The sequence below is a fragment of the Scyliorhinus canicula genome, chromosome 7 (assembly GCF_902713615.1).
Source record: "Scyliorhinus canicula chromosome 7, sScyCan1.1, whole genome shotgun sequence".
Classification (NCBI taxonomy): Eukaryota; Metazoa; Chordata; class Chondrichthyes; order Carcharhiniformes; family Scyliorhinidae; genus Scyliorhinus; species Scyliorhinus canicula.
The window spans coordinates 130,068,733-130,094,573 of NC_052152.1; the positions used below are offsets into that span (position 1 = coordinate 130,068,733).

At 49.5% G+C, this 25,841-nt stretch overlaps 1 protein-coding gene across 4 annotated transcripts in view; it reads left to right on the forward strand.

Moving 5' to 3' along the window:
- Nucleotides 1-25,841, forward strand: part of spo11 (SPO11 initiator of meiotic double stranded breaks) — a 109,695-nt gene that overhangs the window by 36,445 nt on the left and 47,409 nt on the right. For 3 of the 4 annotated variants that reach the window (XM_038802924.1, XM_038802926.1, XM_038802927.1), the window contains exons 5-7: nt 8,099-8,207; nt 20,676-20,762; nt 24,319-24,355. In XM_038802924.1, coding sequence (XP_038658852.1) covers nt 8,099-8,207; nt 20,676-20,762; nt 24,319-24,355 — 233 coding nt within the window. The remainder of the gene's footprint in view (nt 1-8,098; nt 8,208-20,675; nt 20,763-24,318; nt 24,356-25,841) is intronic. The other variant, XM_038802925.1, reaches the window with a different exon arrangement.

A 25,841-nucleotide genomic window follows, 5' to 3' on the forward strand; every position in this document is an offset into this window, starting at 1 on the left:
CTTCCCCGACTGCATGGCCTTTAGGCCCCCCAATACCTCCTCTACTCTAATCGGGGCCCCCAGCTCTTCCACTCGCCCCCCCCCCAACTGTTGGGAATGTTAACCCATCCAGAAACCTTTTCATCCCCTCCGGTTCTTCTGGCGGCTCCGAAGTATACAGCTTACGATAGAAGTCCCGGAATACCCTATTCAATTCTACCAGATCCTCCACTTTGTGCCCCCCCTCGTCCCTCACTCTACCTATTTCCCTGGCCGCCTCCCTCCTCCTAAGTTGCTGCGCTAACAGTCTGCTAGCCTTTTCCCCATACTCGTACACCACTCCCCTCGCCTTCCTAAGCTGTTCCACGGCCCTGCTCGTGGATAGTGCCCCCAGTTCCGCCTGTAGCCTCTGCCTCTCCCTGAGTAAAACCTCCCCCGGGGACTCCGCGTGCTCTTCATCTATCCGGCCCATTTCCCTGACCAATCTATCCATCTCTGCCCGGTCTGCCTTGGCTCTATGGGCCCCAATTGAAATCAGCTCCCCCCGCACTACTGCCTTTAGCGCCTCCCACACGGTCGCCGCTGAGACCTCCCCAGTGTCATTCACCTGCAGGTAATTTTTTATACATTTCCGAAGCCTCTCGCAGATCCCCTCCTCCGACAGCAGTCCCACATCTAGCCTCCATTGCGGGCGTTGATAACTCGCTCCCCCGAACTGCAGGTCCACCCAATGCGGGGCATGGTCTGAAATGGTAATTGCTGAGTATTCCGTGTTCTTTACCTCCCCCCTACAGTCCCTGCTTAGCACAAAGAAATCTATCCTGGAATATACTTTGTGGACGTGCGAGTAAAACGAGTAGCCCCTTCCTGTTGGCTGTCCCTCTCTCCAGGGGTCCACTGCCCCCATTTGCTCCATAAACCCTTTCAGCTCCCTTGCCATTGCTGAGAGTCTACCCGTTCTGGGACACGACCGATCCAAAGTCGGGTCAAGGACCATGTTAAAGTCCCCTCCCATTATTAGCCTGCGAGAATCCAAGTCCGGGATCTTCCCCAGCACTCTTTTAATGAAGTCCACGTCATCCCAGTTCGGGGCATATATATTCACCAGCACCACTCTTCTCCCCTCCAGCCTGCCCCGTACCATCAGGTATCTGCCCCCCCTGTCTGCGGATATGCCCTCTGCCTCAAATTGCACACGCCTGTTGATCATGATTGCCACCCCTCTGGACTTCGAGTCCAAGTCCGAGTGGAAGACCTGGCTAATCCAGCCCTTCCTTAGCCTGGTCTGATCTGACACTTTCAGATGTGTCTCCTGCAACATAATTACGTCCGCCCTCAGGGCCCGCAAGTGCGCGAACACCCGCGCCCTCTTAACCGGCCCATTCAGTCCCTTGACGTTCCAGGTGATCAGCCTGGTCGGGGGGGCACATCCCACCCCCCCCCACCCCGCCGGTCAGCCATAGCCTTTCTCGGGCCGGCCCCTGACCCGTGCGTCGCGCCCTTCCTGGCCCGCCCTATAGCTGCCTCCACCCTCGACCTCCTTTCCAGTGCCGTTAAGATGATATTTCTGCACTGTATGTTCTGTGTAATTGATATGACATGGAAGGTAGAAAATGCATCATTCTGGAAGTTGCAGTAAATAATATACTTGCAATAATTTATTGTAAATTGACATCATAAGATAAATAAAAGCTGGGTATCCAAATCAATCGATAAACTCCATCTGAAATGGAAACTGCGCTATTTGAATGAATGATTTCAGTCATATAACCCACACAGGAATTTGATCATTGGATACATCTAATTCGGCTCAGCATAAATTTGCTCTATATTTTTGTTTTATTCATGTATATGCCAATAACAAGGCTTCCTGTTTCCCACTCCTAATTTCCCCTTAGGAAGATGGTGATGAGCCACCTTCTTGAATTGCTGCAGTCCATGTGGCAAAGGTGCTCTCACAGTGTTTCTCAGTGGGAAATTCAAGTTGCATTTGGAAGCGACGACGTTCGCATGAACATGCTGTCCGTGTCTTTCTAAGTGGTGGCCGCTGCTGATTTGGGAGCTGTTGAAGATATTTTGGTGGACTGTTTACCAGTGGTGTAGGAAGTGAATGTTAAATGTGGTAGTTGGGCTATTGATTAGGAAGATTGCCTTATCCTCTGTGATATCAGGTTTCGTGGGTGTTAATGCAATATTATTCAGGGCAGCACGGTAGCATGGTGGTTAGCATAAATGCTTCACAGCTCCAGGGTCCCAGGTTCGATTCCCAGCTGGGTCACTGTCTGTGTGGAGTCTGCCCGTCCTCCCCGTGTGTGCGTGGGTTTCCTCCGGGTGCTCCGGTTTCCTCCCACAGTCCAAAGATGTGTGGGTTAGGTGGATTGGCCATGCTAAATTGCCCATAGTGTCCTAAAGAGTAAGGTTAAGGGGGGGGTTGTTGGGTTACGGGTACAGAGTGGATACGTGGGTTTGAGTGGGGTGATCATTGCTCGGCACAACATCGAGGGCCGAAGGGCCTGTTCTGTGCTGTACTATTCTATGTTCTATTATTCTTTATTTTTGTTTGTTCTAGGGATTTGAGCATCGCAAGCTAGGCCAACATTTATTGCCCATCCCTAACATCCCTTACGAGTGGTGGGGAGTCTCCATGAACTGCTGCAGTCTAGGATTTTAAAACCCATCGTGAATGAAAGAATGGGAGTAAATTTCCAAGTCAGGATGGTGTAGGGGAGCATACAGGTAGTAGTGTTCCAATGTATCTGCTACGCTTGGCCTTTTTGGTGGTTGTTGTAACCCTCATTAGAGTCACTGGATGTGTGGACTGTCAGGTTCTCAGTGACCTCGGATAAATGCGAACCTCCCCGTTAAGGGGGTGGGGCTTTCCCTTAATAAGGGAAGCCTACCGGACATAAAAGCCCTGACCCGGATGTGGGATGGGACGGAGGACTCTTTGGGGAGTGGAGTTGTATATTGTAGTTTATTGTGTGATTAAAACTTTTGTTAACTTTCATCATCGCATCCTTGTGGTCACTCAGTCTGGATCTAACTGTGGTTGAGTTTGTGACTTTGGAAGTTGCTGCCAAAGGTGAGTTGCATCAGTACTTCTTGTAGATATTACATACTGGTGCCGCTTTGCTCCAGTGGTAGAAGGAATGACTGTTTAAGGTGGTGGATGGGGTGCCAAACAAAATGCCTGCTTTGTCCTGGATGGTGTTGAGCTTCTTAAGTGTTGTTGGAGCTGCACTCATCCAGATAAGTGGAGAATATTCCATCACACTTGTGCCTTATAGATGGTGGCTAGGCTTTGGGGGGGATTGGGAGGTGAGTTATTTTCCACAGAATTCCCAACCTCTGAACTACCCTTGTAACCACAGTATTTATATTACTGGTCCAGTTAAGTTTCTGGTCATTGGCAACCCCCAGGATGTCGATTGTGGGGGATTCAATGATGTTAATGACACTGAATGTCAAGTGTGATGGTGAGATTCTCTCTTGTTGGAGCTGATCATTGCCTGGCCTTTGTATGGGGCTAATGTTACTTCACAGCAGGACAATTTCCTCTTCTATTTCTGATCAAGATCTGAAGTTCTAAATTTGATGGAGAATTGGGACCAAAGACAAAGGCATTTCAAGACAAACTAAATCTGTATTTTTCAGAGAATTTCTCATCCATATGATAGTGCATCAAAAGTAACGTTTTTGCAAAGAAATGAGTGGGAATTAGGGCTGATGAGAGTAGTAGTACCCAGTGGCTCAATACTGCTTGATGTAACTGTTATAACTTTATAGGAGACCCAGGGATCTGCAACATTAGAGTCCCTGGTGACCTCACCTGAATACGACTTACCCAGACATTGGGGCGGGGATACCCCCTTTTCCTAGGACTGCTGGGATATAAATATCCCAGCCCGGATCTGGGCTGGGCGTGGGAGACTCTTCGGGGAGTAGAAGGAGTGTAGCGAAAGGAGAATAAAACCAAACTTTTCTACAGTCACCGCATCAGAGTGGTCGCTTAGAGAATCATAGAATTTACAGTGCACAAAGAGGCCATTCATAGAACAGTACAGCACAATGCAGGACCTTCGGCCCACACTTAAAGTAAGGTTAAGGGGGGGGTTATTGGGTTACGGGTATAGAGTGGATACGTGGGTTTGAGTAGGGTGATCATGGCTCGGCACAACATCGAGGGCCGAAGGGCCTGTTCTGTGCTGTACTGTTCTATGTTCTACCCCATCCTACACCCCTTCAATTTACTGCTGTCCATGTGGCTGTCAAGAGTCGATTAAAAGTCCTGAATGACTCTGACTCCACCACCTCTGCTGACAGTGCATTCCACGCACCCACCACTCTCTGTGTAAAGAACTACCTCTGACATCTACCCTATACAGGGGCTGTTTAGCTCACAGGGGCTGTTTAGCTCACAAGGGGCTGTTTAGCTCACAAGGGGCTGTTTAGCTCACAGGGCTAATCGCTGGCTTTGAAAGCAGACCAAGGCAAGCCAGCAGCACGGTTCGATTCCCGTAACAGCCTCCCCGAACAGGCGCCGGAATGTGGCTACTAGGGGCTTTTCACAGTAACTTCATTTGAAGCCTACTCGTGACAATAAGCGATTTTCATTTTCATTTCATATACCTTCCTCTAATCATCTTAAAATGATGTCCCCTCTTGACAGTCATTTCCGCCCTGAGGAAAAGTCTCTGGCTATCCACTCTATCCATGCCTCTCATCATCTTGTACACCTCTATCAAGTCACCTCTCTGCCTTCTTCGCTCCGGTGAGAAAAGCCCTAGCTCCCTCAACCTTTCTTCATAAGACATGCCCTGCAGTCCAGGCAGCATCCTGGTAAATCTCCTCTGCACCCACTCCAAAGCATCCACACCCTTCCTGTAATGAGGCGACCATAACTGGACACAATAGTCCAAGTGTGGTCTAATCAGGGTTTTATAAAGCTGCAGCAAAACCTCGCGGCTCTTAAACTCAATCCCCCTGTTAATGAAAACCAACACACCATACGCCTTCTTAACAACCCTATCAACCTGGGTGGCAACCTTGAGGAATCTATGTATGTGGACCCCAAGATCCTCTGTTCCTTTACACTTCGAAGAATCCCGCCTTTAACCCTAATTCGTCCTTATGCTGGAACTGTAGAAAATGTTGGTTAGGGGGACTTCCGGTGGTGGCCATGGAGAGAGTGATCGCTCCCGCTCAAGGAGGATTTCTTTTGATCTTTCCCTACCTGAAGAGCAAAGTATTTGAGGGCAAAAGGTACAGAAATGCATGGAGAAGTTAATATTCCTCTGGTATGGCTGGTGCATGGATCAGCGGACGAGGAGCGCCATGGGAAATAAAATTCTTTGGAGCAGGAGAGCTTTTGTGGTGCGCCACAGGGAAAGATGGAGGAGGGCAAAGGGACTGTGGCCTGCTCAGTGGTTGAGCAGTTGGTGTTCCTGAATGTTAAGTTTCGGCAGCAGAGGCAAGAGGCCCAGGAAGACCTAGCCAATGTGGTTGAACTGCTGAAATTTGGGATCGAGCAAGCTGAGCAAAGGCTGGAGACCCAGGGCCTGGTGATCCAGAAAGTGGCGGAGGCGGTAGAAGAACGTGAGGAACAGTTGGCCTCGTTGGTGGCTGAGATGGGAGTGATGCGGGAGAACCAGAAAAAGCTGAAGGAGAAGGTGGAAGATTTGGGGCCTCACGGTAGCATGGTGGTTAGCATCAATGCTTCACAGCTCCAGGGTCCCAGGTTCGATTCCCGGCTGGGTCACTGTCTGTGTGGAGTCTGCACGTCCTCCCTGTGTGTGCGTGGGTTTCCTCCGGGTGCTCCGGTTTCCTCCCACAGTCCAAAGATGTGCGGGTTAGGTGGATTGGCCATGCTAAATTGCCCGTAGTGTAAGGTTAATGGGGGATTGTTGGGTTACGGGTATACGGGTTACGTGGGTTTAAGTAGGGTGATCATTGCTCGGCACAACATCGAGGGCCGAAGGGCCTGTTCTGTGCTGTACTGTTCTATGTTCTATGTTCTATTAGGAGCATAGCTCCAGAAGGCAAAACCCAAGGATTGTCGGGATGCCTGAAGGCATTGAAGTTGCAGAGGCTACGGAGTATGTGGCGAAGCTGTTGGAGAAGTTGATCGGGGTAGGGGGCCTTTGATCGGCCTCTGCAGGTAGAGGGGGCGCACAGTGCACTGAAGAGGAGACCGCAGGCAGGTGAGCCACCGAGGGCGATGGTGGTGCAGTTGCACCGCTTTCTGGACAAGGAGAAGATCCTTTGATGGGCGAGGCAGACCAGGAAATGTATCTGGGAAGGACTTGGGTGCGGAGCTGGCAAAGAAGAGGGTTGGGTTTAACTGGATTAAGGTTGCCCTCTTTAAAAAGGGGGTGATGTTTGGAGTACTGTACCCAGCCCACCTGTGGATAACTTTCCAGAAACAAAAATATTATTTCAACACACCGGAGAAGGCGATTAAATTTACGAAGGACAATGAACTGGGAGTGTAAGGACATTGAACCTTGGAGGTGTTATAATAATAATCTTTATTATTTTCATAAGTAGGCTACATTAACACTGCAATGAAGCTACTTTGAAAAACCCCTCGTCGCCACATTCTGGCGCGTGTTTGGGTACACAGGGTGAGAATTCAGTACGTCCAATTCACCTAACAAGCGCATCTTTCGGGATTTGTGGGAGGAAACCGGAGCGCCCGGAGGAAACCCACCCAGAAATGGGGAGAACGTGCAGACTCGGCACAAACAGTACCAAAGCCAGAAATCGAACCTGGGACCCTCGCGCTGTGCCGCCCTTTTGTGTGGCACTCCTCAGCTGCTGATCCATGCACCAGCCATACCAGAGGAGTATTACATTCCCCATGCATCCTTTTATCTTTTGCCCTCAAATACTTTGCCCTTTGGGAAAGGGCAGGGAAAAGGCCACAAAAAAGTGTTTGGTAGTGAGTTTTCAGGGGCAGGTTTTGATGGGAGAGCAACGATGGTGAATGTGCCTTTTGTTACACTTGAGGGATGGATGAATGTTGGTTGGGGGGGGGGGGATTGGAAGGAGGAAGGACGGTTGAAGGCCTTGGGTAGGGACCACCATGCTAGCTGGTCGGGCTCATTAACGGGAGTGAAGTGAGAGATTGCTTGGAGGAAGGTGTGAGGGAAGGAGTTGGTTTTTTGTATGGGTGGGAGGGGGTTCTGACATGGGTGTGATTGGTGTGGCGTAGTTTGGAAGAGATCGCTGGCGATGGACGCATGATGCGGGCCGTGGGCTGGCTCAAAAAGGGATATGGCTGATCGGCAGGGGAAGGGGCAGGGAGCCCAAGACCAACCTGGTCACGGAAAACGTGAGGAGGTTGAATGGGCCTGTTCAGCGGTCATGTGTGTTCACGCATCTGAGGAGTTTGAAGGCGGGTGTGGCCTTTTTCAAGGAGACACACCTGAAGAAATGGGACCAGATAAGACCGAGGAAGGGATGGGTGGTGCAGGTGTTGGTTAATAAACGGGTGGCATTTGAGGTGGGGAGTATAATGGCTGATCCGGGAAGGGAGAGATGTGATGGTGAGTGGAGAGTTGGAGGAAATGCCAGTATACGTCTGAGCTATCGTCCCCAGACTCACTTCCATTGTCCTGTGTTCTATGATGATCACATGAACGGCAGCAACCTGGTACCAATGAACTTTTATGTGTGCAGGCATCCTTACAAGTCCTTGGGAGTTTTATCTGTTGCTATAGCAATGGTCTGAGGTTATCTGTCTACAAAATCGTCCCAGTCTCTGCAAGACGAAGCTCGTGTGAACCCTGAGGTTGTATTAAACCTAGTATATTGGTTTATACCTAAGGACTACTGTCATTTATGGAGTCATGTCTTGGTGCAGCAAATGAGGTTGCTCCACTTAAAATTTTCTTCAAATTTAATCCTTGCTGCAACTTCACCCAATTTTGGCCCATCGAGTCTGCACCAACCTTTTGAATACCATCTTACCCAGGCCCAATCCCCTACCCTATTCCTGTAACCCCACCCAAAGGGGCACTTTAGCATGGCCAATCCAGCTAACCACATCTTTGGACTGCGCATTTGACAGTAATAACTAAGAGCAGATGTCATTTTATTATGGTCATTTTTATTTCAGAGACTTGTATTACAACGAAACACAGTTGTTTGGCTCACAGATAATACTCGATGGCATTATCAGTGATATATGCTGCATGTTAAAAGTCCCACGCAGATGTCTTCACATCGTAAGTACTTACGGCGCATAAAATCCCCCTGGAAACATATAAAATTGTTTGGTGTCTCTCGAAACTTTTATGGTTGAACATTAAACGTTTAAAATATATTTCTTTATGTAAGAGTTTTATATTTTTACAGTTAACGCAACTCTAAGGATCCCCCTGTTTGAACCCAGTTTGTTCTCTGTTTTCGCTATTACAATTTTTATCCATGGACAATAAATGGGCCTGTCTTTAAGGCGGGAGGGATCAGTATGGGCAGCTCAGTATCACAGTGGCTAAAACTGTGGCTTCACAGCGCCAGGGTCCCAGGTTCAATTCCTGGCTTGGGTCACTGTCTGTGCGGAGTCTGCACGTTCTCCCCGTGTCTGCGTGGGTTTCCTCCGGGTGCTCCGGTTTCCTCCCACAGTCCAAAGACATGCTGCAGGTTAGGTGGATTGGCCATGGTAAATTGCTCTTAGTGTCCAAAAAGGTCAGGAGGGGTTATTGGGTTATGGGGATAGGGTGGAAGTGAGGGCTTAAATGAGTCGGTGCAGACTCGATGGGCCGAATGGCCTCCTTCTGCACTGTATGTTCTATGTTGACTCAGTTTGACTGACCTGGCTGGTGGTCAATGAACTGGCCCAAATGCTGAGCTTTGCCGATAGTGATTGATTCTGATTACCCTGGAATGTCTCTCCCCGGTAAGGCTGAGTTGTTTTAGTTTTGCTTTGAGTTCAGAAGCTGGAAGAAGCATCTCTGATTTTCTCTCTCAAAGGTTTGATGAATTCTCTCTAAAAAAATCCAGTGTAAGAAGGTTCTTTTCTCAATAAGGCTGGGTGTTATTTCAGCGAAACTGCAAAGGATTGAGATTAAAACTTGGGCTAGTAGTTGGGTTTAATGCAAGACAAAGAGTCTTATGAGAGGGGTTGTCTCAAAGGTGGACCTTTGAGTTGAAGGCCAGTTTAATATCACCGGTGGCTTTGATAAATCACCGTACTGGGAGGACAGCCTACTGAAAAGAATTCAACATCAAAAGCAAGGACTCATCCATGTGTACCTAAATCCCTAATATTTTCACCCTTTCCACCGCTCAGTGTTTGTGTGTCTTGTGTGTTCTGATAGAGGGTGGAACAGTAAAGGGGGGGTTAGCTTGCTGTTAGTCAATTGTAATTATTGAATATTTCATCTTTATTTATGTTATCAACAGTAATTGTGTTTCAGCTTACAAACCTGGGGCGAAATTCTCCGACCCCCTGCAGGGTCGGAGAATCGCCCGGGACCGGCGAATATCCCGCCCCTGCCGTGGCTGGAATTCTCCGCCACCCAGGAATTGGCGGGGACGGGAATCGCATTGCGCCAATCGGCATGCCCTCCGTGCCGATCAGCGAGCCCCCTGCGGCGATTCTCCGACCCGCGATGGGCCGAAGTCCCGCCGCTGAGAGGCCTCTCCCGCCACCGTGGCTTAAGCCACCTCTGGTGGCGGCGGGATTGGCGGCGCAAGCGGGCCCCCGGGGTCCTGGGGGGGCGCGGGGCGATCGGACCCCGGAGGGTGCCCCCATGGTGGCCAGGCCCGCGATCGGGGCCCACCGATCGGCGGGCCAGTGCCGTGGGGGCACTCTTTTTCTTCAGCCGCCGCCACGGCCTCCACCATGGCGGAGGCGGAAGAGAACCCCCCTACCGCGCATGCGCCGGTGGTGACGTCAGCAGCCGCTGACGCACCGGCTCATGCGCGAACCGCGAAGGCCTTTCGGCCAGCCCCGACGCCAGCCGGCGGGCGTCAAAGACCGTTGGCGCTGGTTTTGGCACCAGTCGGCGTGGCGCCAACCACTCCGGCACAGGCCTAGCCCCTAAAGGGGCGGAGAATTCCCCGCCAGGTAGGGGAGAATCCCGGCCCTGGTGACCGTAAATTATTGGGCAGTCAATGGGCAAAGATTTCTGGAATTTTATACAAATTATTGATTCATTTACTTGTGTTGGGAGTCCAGGGCCTAGGGGGGCTGGAATGGACCCTACACTAGTCCAGGGTGTCATAACATAAACTTTCAAAACACAACTGGTTAAGTACAGAACAATTATTTATGCAAATAGAAAAACAGAGAAAAGCAGGATAATTTCAGAACAATGACGGCGTTGCTTTTTTGGGTAAGAAAACCTGTCTGTGCCATTGCAGGATTCAGTCAACATCTTACAAATTCCCATACAACAAAAACATTTTTAAAACAAAGAAAATTTGCGATGTGCAGGTTAGGTGGATTGGCCATGCTAAATTGTCCTTCAGTTAGTTGGGTTATGGGGATGGAGTGGGGGTGTGGGCTTGGGTGAGGTGCTGCAGACTCAATAGGCCGAATGGCCTCCTTCTGCACTGTAAATTCTATGACATCTATGAGAATCACAGTTCTAAAAGGATGTTACCTATGCACCATCACACAATGCAACATGACCCCAGCCTCAGGGCCCAGTTGTTATGACACCTTAGGCTAGCACTGCTGCCTCACAGCGCCAGGGACCCAGGTTCAGTTCCAGCCTTGGGTGACTGTGTGGAGTTTGCATGTTCTCTCCGTGTTTGCGTGGGTTTCCTCCGGATGCTCTGGTTTCCGCCCACAGTCCAAAGATATGCAGGTTAGGTTGATTGACCATGCTAAATTGCCCCTTAATGTCCAAAGCTTAAGTGGGGTTACGAGTATAGGGCGTGGGAATTGGCCTAGGTAGGGCGCTCTTTCAGGGAGTCAGTGCCGAATGACCTCCTGCACTGTAGGAATTCTGTGAATGAGTGCTTTTGAGATGGGACATCCCAAGCTGCAGGGGGCAACAGGATACCAACCATAGCACCAGATCTGGCCTAGTCCAGCACATTCCCACACACAAATGTCAGCTCCCCTAGAACCTCCAGCGCACCCCAAAACTTGTACCCGGCCGTTCCTGCACCTGCTCAACCATGCCCAGGGCAGTGTACCCTCCCCCACTGCTACCAAAAGGAAAGATTACACCAGCCTCAACCGGAGAGACTCCATCACCAAAGAGAAGTATTTTCAAGTCACCCAACAATTGGGTACCCGGAGGTCGAAGGGAGGAGGGGGAGGGGGGGTGGGTGCTGACTCCCTCCTGGGCATAGTGAAGGGAACCCCCCCCCCCACCACCATGGACAGCCATACCAACCAGGATTTATAAAAGCACACTGCTCACTCAGATAAAGAGAAGAAGAAAAATTCCCTGGAAAGAAAAACACCCAAATAAGAAATCAAAAAAACTGCTCAGGCAAATAAAAAAGCATCCCGACCGCAAGGGGCAGCAGCAGGATATTCCATAAAAACACCGCACTCCAGGAAAAATCAGAAGGAACACAGTCCTCCCCAGGATACATGATGTGCCTAGGCCATACAGGCACGATTTTTAAAATTCAAATTAACAAAAAGCTAAATAGAAACCTGATCTGGTTAGCTCTAACTGGAAGACTATCCTCATTCTCAGGGTCAGGTGGATTCCCGGCAAACTTCTACAAAAGATTTGAACCAGCATTGACCCAACACTTGAGGGAGATGTTCGCAGGCTCGTTAGTAAGGGCACAAACCTCAATATCACTAATACCCAAAAAGGACAAAGACCCAGCTGAGTGCAGGTCCTACAGGCCCATCTTACTACTCAATGCAGACACAATGAGCCTGGCAAAGGCTTTGGTAAGGCAGCTGGAGAACTGCATGCCAGAGGTAGTCACGGAGGACCAGATGGGCTTTGTCAAGGGCAGGCGCCTGCTGAATGTGATAATGACCCCATCCGGGAAGCGAACACCAGAGGTGATCATCTCTCTGGATGCAGAAAGTTCCTTTGCTAGAGTCGATTGGAAGTACATCATAGAGGTACTGGAACTGTTTGGTTTGGGCCAGGGTTCACCTCCTGGGTGGAGCTATTGTACAGCGCTCCTATGGCCAGCAGACGGACAAACACCACCTGCTCTGGATACCTCTGGCTGCATGGAGGCACGAGGCAAGTATGCCCATTATCAAGCAACTGGCGATTACCCTCAGAACGGCGAAGGGGTGGAGCTATATCCAAAGGGACGGACAGAAAGCATAGAGTTTCACTCTGTCGTATTCAATATTTTCCCCGCTTCTTGACTGTGATAGAGAAATTCAAACAGCATTCATTAGGTAAGCAAAACTGAACTTTATTCACTAATTAGAACTGCTAGCAGAAATGGCAGAAACTTGAAGTCGGAAGGCAGTCAATTACAAACTGCTGAGTCCGTCCCAAGTCTGCGATATTACAGAAAAAGAAGGCGATTCTTATACATTATAGGATCAAGATAACATGAATACAACTTGGTCAGGAATTTGATCGAAAGTAAAACATAAGTAATAATCGTTACAATGGCATCACCTTGCTGACCTTTAGGGGACTGGAGTTTCATATCATTATCTTGTCTTTGTTTTAAGAAAGGGACAAATTTGTTTACGAACAGGAAGAGACAGTTGTTCAGCTTGTTATGTATTGAGACTGCTTCTAGGTTCATGACGAACAAGCCTTATCTAGACTCTCAGAGTCACCCAGTTCTCAGGACATGCTGTCTCTGTGTATTCTGTGCCTTAGGTTATATGAAAATCAGTTTAAATTCACTTGTACCAAGAAAACTTGACTACTTTTCCCATTGTGGTGAGATAACCACTGTAGTTATGTGTACTGCAGTAGGGGGATGTATGCCTGTACCTGTAATACAGGTTCCTCCGGTAAGCCCCTGCCGGCTAGCTACGCCCACAGGGAGCTTATGTATAAATGTATGAGAGCTGCTCAGACCCTTCGTCTTCAGTTGCAGATGGAGGGACAACATCGTACAACAATAAAGCCTCTATTGAACCAGTCTCTCGACTTTGAGTATAATTGTTAGCACTACAATTTATTGTTGTATGATTTCCCATTCACTATGGACATCAGAATCAAGCCTGACCGTCTGCAGCTGGATCCGCAGTCGCCTCACGCCAGAAAAGACTTTGTTCACTGGCTTGCAGTCTTTGAGGCCTACATCTCTTCAGCGGACCCTCCCCCGACGGAGGCTCAGAAAAAGCAACTCCTGTACTCCAGACTTAGCTCCAGTGTCTTTCCGCTAATTCGAGATGCGACTGACTACACCACAGCTATGGAACTGCTCAAGGAGAACTATTCACCATCGGCGAACACCCTGTTTGCGAGGCATCAACTTTCTACTCGCGTCCAGCAGCCGGGTGAGTCGATTGAGGACTTCTGGAGGGCCCTTATACCTCTGGTACGAGACTGCGACTGCCGGGCCCTCACAGCCACGGAACATTCCGATTTACTCATTCGCGATGCCTTTGTTACAGGCATTGCATCGGACCCCATCCGGCAACGACTGCTGAAAGGGGTCGCCCCCGACCTCGCGGCCGCAAAGGCCCTGGCGCTTTCCATGACGGCCGCCTCCCGTAGTGCGCGATCTTACTCCGCTAGCCACTCGGCCCACCCATCCTACCCCTCGTGGACCCCGCAAACGGCCCCCCAGGCCCATCCGTCCTACACCTCGTGGACCCCGCAAACGGCCCCCCCAGCAGCCACCCCCGCACACTATGCCTGCGCTGCCCGCCGCACCGCACCCCCTGGGGGTCCCCACTGTTGCTTCTGCGGTCAGCAGAAGCACCCTCGCCAACGCTGCCCGGCCCGCACAGCGACCTGCAAAGCTTGTGGCAAGAAAGGCCACTTTGCAGCGGTGTGTCAGTCCCGGATGGTCGCCGCTATCGCGCCCCAGGTCCCCTCGCCTCAGCCGCTCCCTCAATGGGCCCCGCCGTCCGCTTCCCCCGACCCCACGTGCGATCAGTGGGCGCCGCCATCTTTTGCCGCCCCCGCCACGTGCGCTCCATGGGCGCCGCCATCTTCATCCACCACCGCCATGTGCGTTCCATGGGCGCCGCCATTTTGTTCCGACCCCACAACGTGCGCCCCATGGACGCCGCCATTTTACCCACAGGTACTGCAGATGCCGCCATCTTGTCTCCAGATGCCGCCATTTTGTCCTCTCCCTGGGATGGGGCCACGGGACATGGGTCGCTACCGCTCCTCGTCGGACTCATCAGACTCAACCGCCGATCAACTGCTGCTCGCCTCCGTTACGCTTGACCAGTCCCGACCTCGCAACCTGGCACCCTCTTCGACATCGGTGCTGGTCAACGGCCACGTGACCTCCTGCCTCATCGACTCCGGGAGCACCGAGAGCTTTGTCCACCCGGACACGGTAAGGCGCTATTCCCTTGCGGTCTATCCCGCCAACCGGCAGATCTCTCTCGCCTCCGAGTCCCACTCTGTCCCGATCCGGGGTTTCTGCCTGGTTAAACTTACTGTACAGGGCGTGGAATTCGACCGTTTCCGTCTGCACATTCTCCCCAACCTCTGCGCTTCACTCTTACTAGGCCTGGATTTCCAGTGCAATCTCCAGAGCCTCACCCTCAAATTCGTTGGACCCCTACCTCCCCTCACCGTTTGCGGCCTCGCGACCCTCAAGGTCGAGCCTCCCTCACTGTTTGCCAATCTGACCACAGATTGCAAGCCCGTCGCCACCAGGAGCAGACGGTACAGCACCCAGGACAAGGCCTTCATCAGGTCCGAGGTCCAGCGGCTGCTTCGGGAGGGTATCATCGAGGCCAGCAACAGCCCTTGGAGAGCCCAGGTGGTAGTGGTTAAGACCGGGGAGAAGCACAGGATGGTCGTGGACTACAGCCAGACCATCAACCGGTACACGCAGCTCGACGCGTACCCCCTCCCCCGCATTTCTGATATGGTCAATCAGATTGCACAGTACCGGGTCTTCTCTACTATTGACCTGAAATCCGCCTACCACCAGCTCCCCATCCGTAAATCGGACCGTCCCTACACTGCCTTCGAGGCAGACGGTCGTCTGTACCAATTTCTTAGGGTTCCCTTCGGCGTCACGAATGGAGTCTCGGTATTTCAGCGAGAAATGGACCGAATGGTTGACCGGTACGGACTGCAGGCCACCTTCCCGTACCTCGACAATGTCACCATCTGCGGCCATGACCAGCAGGACCATGTTGCCAACCTTTATAAATTCCTCCACACCGCATCTCTCCTTAATCTCACGTACAACAAGGAGAAATGCGTGTTCCGCACAGACCGCTTAGCCATCCTTGGCTACGTAGTCCAAAACGGACTACTGGGGCCCGATCCCGACCGCATGCGCCCCCTCATGGAGCTCCCAATCCCCCACTGCCCCAAGGCCCTCAAACGCTGCCTTGGGTTTTTTTCTTATTACGCCCAGTGGGTCCCACAATACGCGGACAAGGCCCGGCCACTTATCCAGTCCACGCATTTTCCCCTCTCGGCCGAGGCACAACAGGCCTTCGCCTGCATTCGATCTGACATAGCCAGGGCGGGGATGCACGCAGTAGACGAGACACTGCCTTTCCAAGTAGAGAGCGACGCTTCAGATGTCGCCCTTGCCGCCACTCTAAACCAGGCAGGTAGACCCGTGGCATTCTTTTCACGCACCCTCCACGCCTCCGAAATCCGGCACTCCTCTGTTGAAAAGGAGGCCCAGGCAATCGTTAAAGCGGTGCAGCACTGGAGGCATTACCTGGCCGGCAGGAGATTCACTCTCCTCACTGACCAACGGTCGGTAGCCTTCATGTTCAACAACACGCAGCGGGGCAAGATCAAGAATGACAAAATCTTGCGGTGGAGAATCGAGCTCTCCACCTTTAACTACGAGATCTTGTATCGCCCCGGCAAGCTCAACGAGCCCCCAGACGCCCTCTCCCGAGGTACATGTGCCAGCGCACAAGTGAACCAGCTCCGTGCCTTGCACGAGAGCCTTTGCCATCCGGGGGTCACTCGCTTGTACCATCTGATCAAAGCTCGCAATCTGCCCTACTCCGTCGAGGAAGTACGGACAGTCGCCAGAGACTGCCAGATCTGTGCGGAGTGCAAGCTGCACTTCTACCGGCCAGATCGCGCGCGGCTGGTAAAAGCGTCCCGCCCCTTTGAACGCCTCAGCGTGGACTTCAAAGGGCCCCTTCCCTCTACCGACCGCAACACCTACATCCTTAGTGTGGTCGATGAATTTTCTAGGTTCCCATTCGCCATCCCATGCCCAGATATGACGTCTGCCACCGTCATCAAGGCCCTGGATTCCATTTTCGCCCTGTTCGGTTTCCCTGACTACATCCACAGCGACAGGGGATCCTCGTTCATGAGCGATGAGCTGCGTCAATTCCTGCTCAGCAGGGGTATCGCCTCCAGCAGGACGACCAGCTACAACCCCCGGGGTAACGGGCAGGTAGAGAGGGAGAACGGGACGGTATGGAGGGCCGTCCAGCTGGCCCTACGGTCCAGGAACCTCCCAGCCGCTCTCCCTGATGCGCTCCATTCCATTCGGTCGCTACTGTGTACCGCAACGAACAGTACACCCCATGAACGTGTTTTTGCCTTCCCCAGGAAGTCCACATCAGGGGTGTCACTCCCAACGTGGCTCACGACTCCGGGCCCAGTCCTTCTCCGTAGGCATGTACGGCACCACAAGGCGGAACCCCTGGTGGACAAAGTACGCCTTCTCCACGCCAACCCTCAGTATGCCTACGTGGAGTTCCCCGATGGCCGCCAGGACACAGTCTCGCTCCGGGACCTGGCTCCCTCAGGTGCCGATCCCATGCCCACACCCCTTCCCGCGCCAACCCCAGCGCCCCCCTATTCGTCCCCATCAGGTCCATCCCTCATCCCCCTGCCCACACTGGAGAACATGGAAGATTTCGGCTCGCTCTCGGAGTCATCCCGCCAGCAGCCACCGCCAACACCTGCACCATCGTTGCCATCACCGCCTGTGCCGACATCACCACCACAGCTACGCCGATCACAGCGGAACGTTCGACCACCGATTCGGCTCAACCTGTAACCTGCTAACCGGATGGACTCTTGATTTTCCTTGTTGGACCCTCTTGTAAATAGCATCCTTTGTATTAGAGTTACATGTCACCCCCGCCGGACTCATTTTTTACAGGGGGTGAATGTGGTGAGATAACCACTGTAGTTATGTGTACTGCAGTAGGGGGATGTATGCCTGTACCTGTAATACAGGTTCCTCCGGTAAGCCCCTGCCGGCTAGTTCCGCCCACAGGGAGCTTATGTATAAATGTATGAGAGCAGCTCAGACCCTTAGTCTACTGTTGCAGATGGAGGGACAACATCGTACAACAATAAAGCCTCTATTGTACTAGTCTCTCGGCTTTGAGTATAATTGTTAGCGCTACACCCATCATGCCATTATTTGCTTCACACAATACCGCAACTCTATGCAGATAACCTGCTCCTCTACATCTCAAATTCCCAGGCCATCATGGAAGGGATAATGAAACTCCTGAAGGAGTTCAGTGCCTTTTCAGGTTACAAACCTAACCTAGGCAAGAACGAGATCTTCCCTGCAAACCTACAGTGGGGAGGGACAGAGCTACGGGGACTGCTTTTTAAGCAAGCACGACCAAATTCCGTTACCTGGGGATCCAAATAGCCCACGACCTGACACGGATCCACAAATGGAGCCTGACGAGTCTGGTGGATGAAGTCAAAAAGGAACTGCAGAGGTGAGGCCCATTCCCAGTCTCCCTTGCAGGGAAAATACAGATAATCAAAATGAATGTGTTGCCCAGGTTCTTCTTCCTGTTCAGATCTACATCCTCAAGGACTTTTTCAACACAGGCGACAAACTAATCACAGTGTTTGTGTGGGGAAGATGGGGGAGGAGGGGGTGGGGGGAAGAGCCCGAAGATCCAAAATAACATCCTACAAAGGAGAAGAAACATGATGTGGCGCTAACAATTGCACACAAAGACGAGAGACATGTACAATCGAGGCTTTATTGCTGTGTGATGCTATTCCTCCGGCTGCAACTGTAGAATAGGATCTCAGTGACTCACGTATATTTATACACAAGCTCCCTGTGGGCGGAGCTAGCTGGCAGAGGCTTACCGGAGGAACCTGTATTACAGGTACAGGCATACATCCCCCTACTGCAAGTACACTTATCTACAGTGGTTATCACCACACATGAGAGGCCTGGCCCTCTTGAACTTACAGTTCTTCCATTGGGCGGCCACCGCAGAAACAGTACAGGGATGGGTTAAGGAACCAGGAGCAGAGTGAGTAAAGTTGGAAGAGAATTCCTGCTTAGGGACATCCCTCCAAGCCCTAGCACGGTTGCTCTCCCATCCCCCACCGGCCAAATATTCAAGGAGCCCAGTGGTAGTAGCCACGCTCCCGATGTGGTACAAAATGAGGCAATAGTTTGGCCTAACCGAAATGTCCACCATGGCCCCCATTTGCAACAACCACGGGTTCATCCCACAATAATGGACGCCACCATCAAAAGATGGAGACAGGACAAGGGGACTCTGACCAGTAGGGACATGCACACAGACGATAGAGTAGCGACCCTGGGGAAGCTCACGGAGCGGACCCGTTACCAAGACAAAATTACCTGTGATATCTTTAGGTCAAAAATTTCCTCCAGAAGGAAGTAACAACGTATCCGCAAATACCAGGATAACAATACTCATTAGAAGAAGAATTGCTGGACACAGGCGACCTAGGGAAGGGAAGCTGTGTGGACTTGTACGGGCGACTGTTGGAGGAGGTGCGCTTTCCCCTGGACGAGACAAGGGAAAGATGGGAGGAGTAACTAGGCACAGAGATAGGGGGAGGACTCTGGATCGAAGCACTGCACAGGGCAAACAACACCTCCCCGTCCACAGGGCTAAGCCTAACGCAGCTAAAGGTGATGCACAGAGTGCATCTAACCAGAAGTCGAATGAGTCGGTTCTTTCCGGAGGTGGAGGACAAATGCGAATGGTGCCAGGGAGGTCCAGCCAACCACACCCACATGTTCTGGGCCTGCTCCAGACTTGTCAGGTACTGAATGACCTTCTTTTTGAGGCCATGTCCAGGATTGCGGGATTGAGGTGGGAGCCATGCCCAAAGGTGGCAGTCTTCGGGGTATTAGATTAGCCAGACCTCTCCATGGGGAGGTGTGCCAAAGCCCTAGCCTTTGCCTCCCAGATCACCCGCCGTACTCGGCTGACGAACAGCAGCACCACCCAAGGCAACCAGGCGGAATTTCTCAGGCTGGAGAAAACAAAGTTTCCCATCCATGGGTCAGAAGAGAACTTCCACAGGATGTCGAAGCCATTCACCAACTTGTTTCAAGACCTGTTTATGGCCAGCAACCAGTAGAGCAAGAGGGAGGGTGGGAGGAGCCACTGGACAGAGAGGAAAAGGAAAGTTGGGGAGTGGGAAGGGGACAGTGGGGGAGGGGAGAGGGTGGGTCAAAGGCACGCAAAGAGAACAAAAGCCGCAGGGGGCTGGTTCGAGGGCAAGCTAAGGCCCAAACTACACTGTAAATAGACACTTGTAAATACTCTGGCCATATTGGGGATCGATGCCGTCAAAAGGGGTGTCATGGTCTCAGTTGTAGGGAAGACAATTGCTTGTGAATATCTCTGTTGGTTATTTTTTTTTCTTTTCTGTTTGGCGCGGTTTTGTAATTTGTAATTCATGAATTGTTGAATGTAAGATGGGAAAATCCAAGGAAAACATTTTTTTTTAAACTTTGCGTATCTTTTTTCCTGATGTGCCTCAGGAGGCCCACCCTGCCTGCTTTGATTAGTCTCTGCTGCAGAGGAAGACAGTGGGCTGAGAAGGTGACAATTTGTTGACTCTATTTTCTCCATGCCCTCTTCTCAGCCAGCGAGTTTCTCATTCTTGCTCAATTCTCTCAATGTCCCCCCAAACAAAGGTCAAGGCTTTTAGTGACTACCAATTGTCAGTGTCAATAGTTGCCATCTTCACATCTCATTTGCAAAAGTCCTGTAACGGAGATATGGACACTCAGAAGGCCATTACCCAGTGGCCAGAAGGTCTTTGGTATTCAGCTATCCGAGGGATATTCAAGCTTAAGAGTACACTAATATACAAGTACACCTCAGAGGAAGGGGCAGCACAGTGGTGCATTGGTTAGCACTGTTGTCTCGTGGGTTGGATCCCGGCCCAGGGTCACTGTCCGTGTGGAATTTGCACATTGTCCCCGTGTCTGCATGGATCTCACCCTTACAACCCAAAGATGTGCAGCGTAGGTGGATTGGCCACGCTAAATTGTCCCTTAATTGGGGAAAAAAGAATTGGGTACTCTAAATTTTAAAAAATAAACCTCCGAGAAGTACTGTTTCCCTCAGCTTTTGACTCAGAAGTAAAGAAATATAGGAATACAGCTTGTATAAATGGCATTTTATAATAAATTGTTTGATGATTATCACATTGCTATTTGTGGGACCTTGCTATGTGTGTATTAACTGTCATGTTTCCTGAATCACATGAGTGATTATGTTTCAGACAGACTTGTTGATTCTGAAGTGTTTTGGGACATTTTGAGATCATGGTGGGTGCTATTGAAATGTAAATGTTCCTCTCAGAAAATGTTAAAAGTTCTCTCTTTTTTAGCTCTCTACCTCTAAAGGCTGCATTGCGGGTGATCTGTGCTACACTGAGGAAGATGGCAATCGAGTGAACTGTGCTTGCAATTCTACTGTATGTACCAGATTTAAGGATCTACCAAATTAGTCTTCAAGCATTTATCAACAGAAAAAAACAAGGGACAGAGAAACAGGAAATAAGCATATGAAAATACGGAAACGATGGACAGGAAAAGATCTACTGCTGATATCAGCCTGTCGCGTGCAATTTTCATATCCAAGTGCACAAATATCACCTAAAAAGATTTAGGGGTTATAGAACATACAGTACAGAAGGAGGCCATTCGGCCCATCGACCCTGCACCTTCCACTTAAGCCCTCACTTCCACCCTATCCCCGTAACCCAATAACCCCTCCTAACCTTTTTGGTCACTAAGGGCAATTTATCATGGCCAGTCCACCTAACCTGCACGTCTTTGGACTGTGGGAGGAAACCGGAGCACCCGGAGAAAACCCATGCAGACACGGGGAGAAAATGCAGACTCCGCACAGTGACCCAGTGGGGAATTGAACCTAGGACCCTGGCGCTGTGAAGCCACAGTGCTATCCTAATGTGCTACTGTGCTGGGTTATATAGGTCAATTATACAGTAGTTATTATTCTGCAGTTTTGTTGTAGGAATTGTTATGCTACAAAAGTGTGATGTGCAGGAAAATTATTTAATGACAAGAAGGGACACAAAGCTAGGATCTTGGGCAACTATTGTGTAGAACATAGAACGATACAGCGCAGTACAGGCACTTCGACCCACGATGTTGCACCGACATGGGAAGTCAAAAACTAAAGGCCACCTAACCTACACTATGCCATTATCATCCATATGCTTATCCAATAGAACCCATACTAAATAGAAAACAAAGAATTTTCAAATTGCTCTCTTACCATGTAATTAGCTGTGATGACTTTGTAGTTTCTTTAATAACTATCAAACATAATTGTAAAGCAGGATAGTGAATTGTTAATAGTTCTATGATCATTATCTCCCGGCAAGGTAAGCCTACCCAGTCAAACTTATTGTTCGCTTAAAACTAAGAGTATTTTCAGATCACTAAAGGTGATAGCAGCTATAAACTGGGATCTGAAATTATATGTCCTCATTGAAACTTACAGAATACTTACAGAATAGGCCTAGAAAGAGTAGACGTGGAGAAAATGTTTCCACTGCTAGGAGAGAATAGGGGTAGAATTCAGCAGAAACATTTTTAAGTTTATTTGTGGTGGGTTTTTCAGGGAGCTTTCCGCCGGCTCTGCCAGTGAGTTCCCCACTGCTATGGCTCCCCTCGGGCTCTCACTCTTGGCAATGGCAGCAAGGCACCCTTGCATTGCCATTCTGGCAGTAATTCCTGCTGGCTTGGCAGTGCCACCTGGGCACCTTGGCAGTGCCAGGGAGGCAATGCAAGGTGCAACTGGGCAGTGCCAAGGTGCCCCATTCTGCGGCGGGCCAGGGAGCCACCCTGCACTATCCCTTGCCACCCTGGAGCATCCAATAGCCTGGGAGACCCCCGGTCCGGTTCCGCCTGGTCCACATTTGTGTGGACCAGTACTGAATGGCGCCTGGCTGCAGCCTCACTGGGGAAGCTAGTAGATCATGGGAGTCCGGTAGATCCTAGGTAACCCTGCCTATGTAGGTTTAAAACCTACGTAGGCATGTGCCGTTTGGGAATGCCCCTTTTGGGTGGGATTCTGATTTCAACACCCCTCGCAAGGCTGCCAGGAAGCTGCAAGAGGCCTCTCCCAGCATCTACCACCTGTGTTGCGCTCTTTCTCGATGGGCTGAATGGCCTAATTCAGGGGTGGGCAAACTTTTCCGTGCAAGGGCCACATTCAGAAATTCACAATTTTAAAGGGCCGCATAGTATATTAAGTAAAATAATTAATATTTAAAATAGCCAAAATAAAAGGTTTTTAAAGAAAAAGAAAGCAATTAATTTTTATTAATTAATATTTTAAAGTAGAAACTTTACATGAAACACATTTATTTGAAAAACAAAGTAACTCAGTTTAAAGAAAAAAGCAATTAATTTTTATTAATTAATATTTTAAAGTAGAAACTTCACATGAAACACATGTTGTGCCGAGCAATGATCACCCTACTCAAGTCAACGTATCCACCCTATACCAGTAACCCAACAGCCCCCCCACCCCCCATTAACCTTTTATTTTTATTTATTTATTTTATGACTTGATCTTGGTGGACCACATAAAGACCTTTGGCGGGCCGCAGTTTGCCCACCCCTGGCCTAATTATACTCGTATCTTATGGTCCTCCCTCCTAGAAAAATATCTCGGGATAGAATATATCTGCAGGTAAATGAAAAGACAGAAAACTCTTGTCAAGTTTATCGATATCAGCATTTAGAATCCTTACTTCTGTATTCTGGGATATTGTCATCTATTTGTGTGCGCGTGAGAGTAAAGTATGAAACTACAATTCTTATTGTTGCTGGCGAATATTTATTATAAGAATCAATTATAGATTACATTGTAGTAATGAATACTGTATCATAGAATACATGGTCATTAAAGATAATTATAACATGGCAATTCTACATTCAAACAATGTACAATTTTAAATACACCTTAAGAAACAATTTGGATATTCAATCAAATATTGATTTGAAGAAGCTTATACTTACAATCCCATATAATTTATTAGTAGTAAGGAGTGTCTTTGTCACAACATTTAAGGGGAATTATCTCTGAATCCAACTCCTTGTGTTCTAAAGATGGCTGGCCTATGTCTGTGTGGCTGTGTATCTATGTGTTTGCTGTTTGAAAGACATGTACCATGTGTCTGTTGCTCACTGTTCATTGTTTTCTACAAAAGCATTTTTTTATGTGTATCTTATTAATATTTTTAATTGTACGTGAATCCTTGAGGGCCATTTTGTTTAATGTCTGGCTTCTTACAAGTGTTTGCCTTTCTTCCACCAGTAAAGCATTCAAGTTTTTTTATGAGTTCATGTGCTTCTGTGTCATGTTGTTAACTTGCTTCTTGGCACTATTTCAAATATTGCAGAACGTGGTTTAATTTTTACTTTATTAGTTTAATTAACACCTCGATTTCTTCATTAAATGGGTCACCTTTTTTACCAAATAATCAAAATTCTGTGATTGGAAGATGTTTTGCCCTCTGTATCTTGTGTACGCAGCGGGGTTTGGGATTTTTACGATTTGCTTCAATCCCAATACTGTCAGAGCCATTCGATAAAATTTCATGTTTGAGGGGGACCTGACACTCAAATCTTCCAATTCCAATGTGATGAGCTTTGCCAGTGACATTGCAGCAGCATAGAACAGCAAATCCAGTTTAGATTATGTCCCATTTCTTATGAAGTGTGTGACTAAAACAAATGATGACTGAGTAAAATCCACAATCTCACTATCGAAGTACCGTGCGAAGACACACAAGAATGTGTGCAGCACTGGGTGATAATTTAACATTTCCCGGGTGGAATTAGGGATAAGAACTCATGGCAACAGACCTCAGAAAACTACTTGACTAAGAAACACTATCTCAAAACATAATAATGTTGGCCTTCGTATAGGGAATGATGCAGAAACATAGGGAAGATGCATGAATAACTGTTCCTTTTCATTTAATTCAACAGGCAGTTCTTGTGCCTTCCAATGTGGATGGGATAAAAAGTATCCTTTCAAAAGTTAAAGAAAAATATATTTTTGCTTAAATAACGAAAATAACCCACTAATATTAAATTTGTTATGATGTGCAGGATTGCCTGTATTACCAATTTTCAGAATAAACATTTGAAAGATTACATTTTTAAACGAACAGAGGATGCTGGAAAAACTCAGCAGGTCGGCAGAATCTGGAGGGAGAGAAAATAGAGTTAACGCTTTGAGTCTGTGTTATTCATGTCTCAGATTCCTGCATCAGCAGTGTTTTCCTTATTACATTTTTTTAAAATGGATTGTAAGTTAAAGACTTCTGAGGCAGTCACGTGACTTATGGATTTCTACCATTTTTGTCTTACCTCACAAGGAGAATGGGACACATTCCCAGGCATAAAAAGACTTTCGAAATTCAATGATTCTTGACAAGGACGACATGGTGGCACAGTGGTTAGCACGGCTGCCAGCGACTCAGGTTCAATTCCCACCTTGGGTGACTGTGTGGAGTTTGCACATTCTCCCTGTGTCTACAGAGGGTTTCTGCCAGGTACTTCAGTTTCCTCCCATAGTCCAAAGGTGTGGAAGTCAGATGGATTGGCCATGCTAAATTGTCCCTTAGTATCCAAAGGTTAGGTGGGGTTACGGGGCTGAAGCGTGGGACTGGGTAGATTGCTCTTTTGGAGGGTTGGTGCATCTCAGTGGGCCAAGCAGCCTCCTTCTGCAATGCAGGGGTTCGATGGCAAGTGTAAATGTTATCTTGATGGATTTCTTCTAAGAACATAGACAGATAAGGTGGAGGGCTGCCTTTCGTTGAAGTCAGCGTAAACACTGGAGTGGTGTACGCCGGTGTCAACGGGCCTCCTGGCCTAGCAATTCTCCGTTTTTTAGGGGGCTAGCACGGTGCCGGAGTGCTGTGCGCTTCTCCGGCACCGAAAGGCTGGCCGCCGCATGTCCGTGCATGCGAACCATGGCCGGCAGGGGTCCGCGCATGCGTGCCACGACCATCTCCGCGCCAGCGCATGCGCGTAGTTGCCGTCGGCGCGGAGCAACAAGTCGGGGACCGAACAGCGGGCCTGCGCGAAAGGAGGTAGCCCCCCTCCAGATCGCGGCTGCTGGCCGATCGGAAGTCCCCGATCGCGGGCCTGGACCCCATGGAGGCCCCACCCCGCGATTAGGTGAATTGGTCATGCTAAATTGCCCTTGGTGTCCAAAAAGGTTGGGTTGGATTACAGGGTTACCGGGATAGGTTGGAAGTGTGGACTTAAGTGGGGTGCTCTTTCCAAGAGCTAGTGCAGACCCGATGGGCCCAATGGCCTCCTGCACTGTAAATTCTATGAAATCTATGAAATGCTTTCTTATTCAGAGGGTGTGGGCATTGCTGGCGAGACCAGAATTTATTGCCAATCCCTAATTGCCTTTGAGAAGGTGGTGGAGAGCTGCCTTTTTGAACTGCTGCAGTCTACGTCGTGTAGATACACCAAAAGTGTTATTTGGGAGGGAG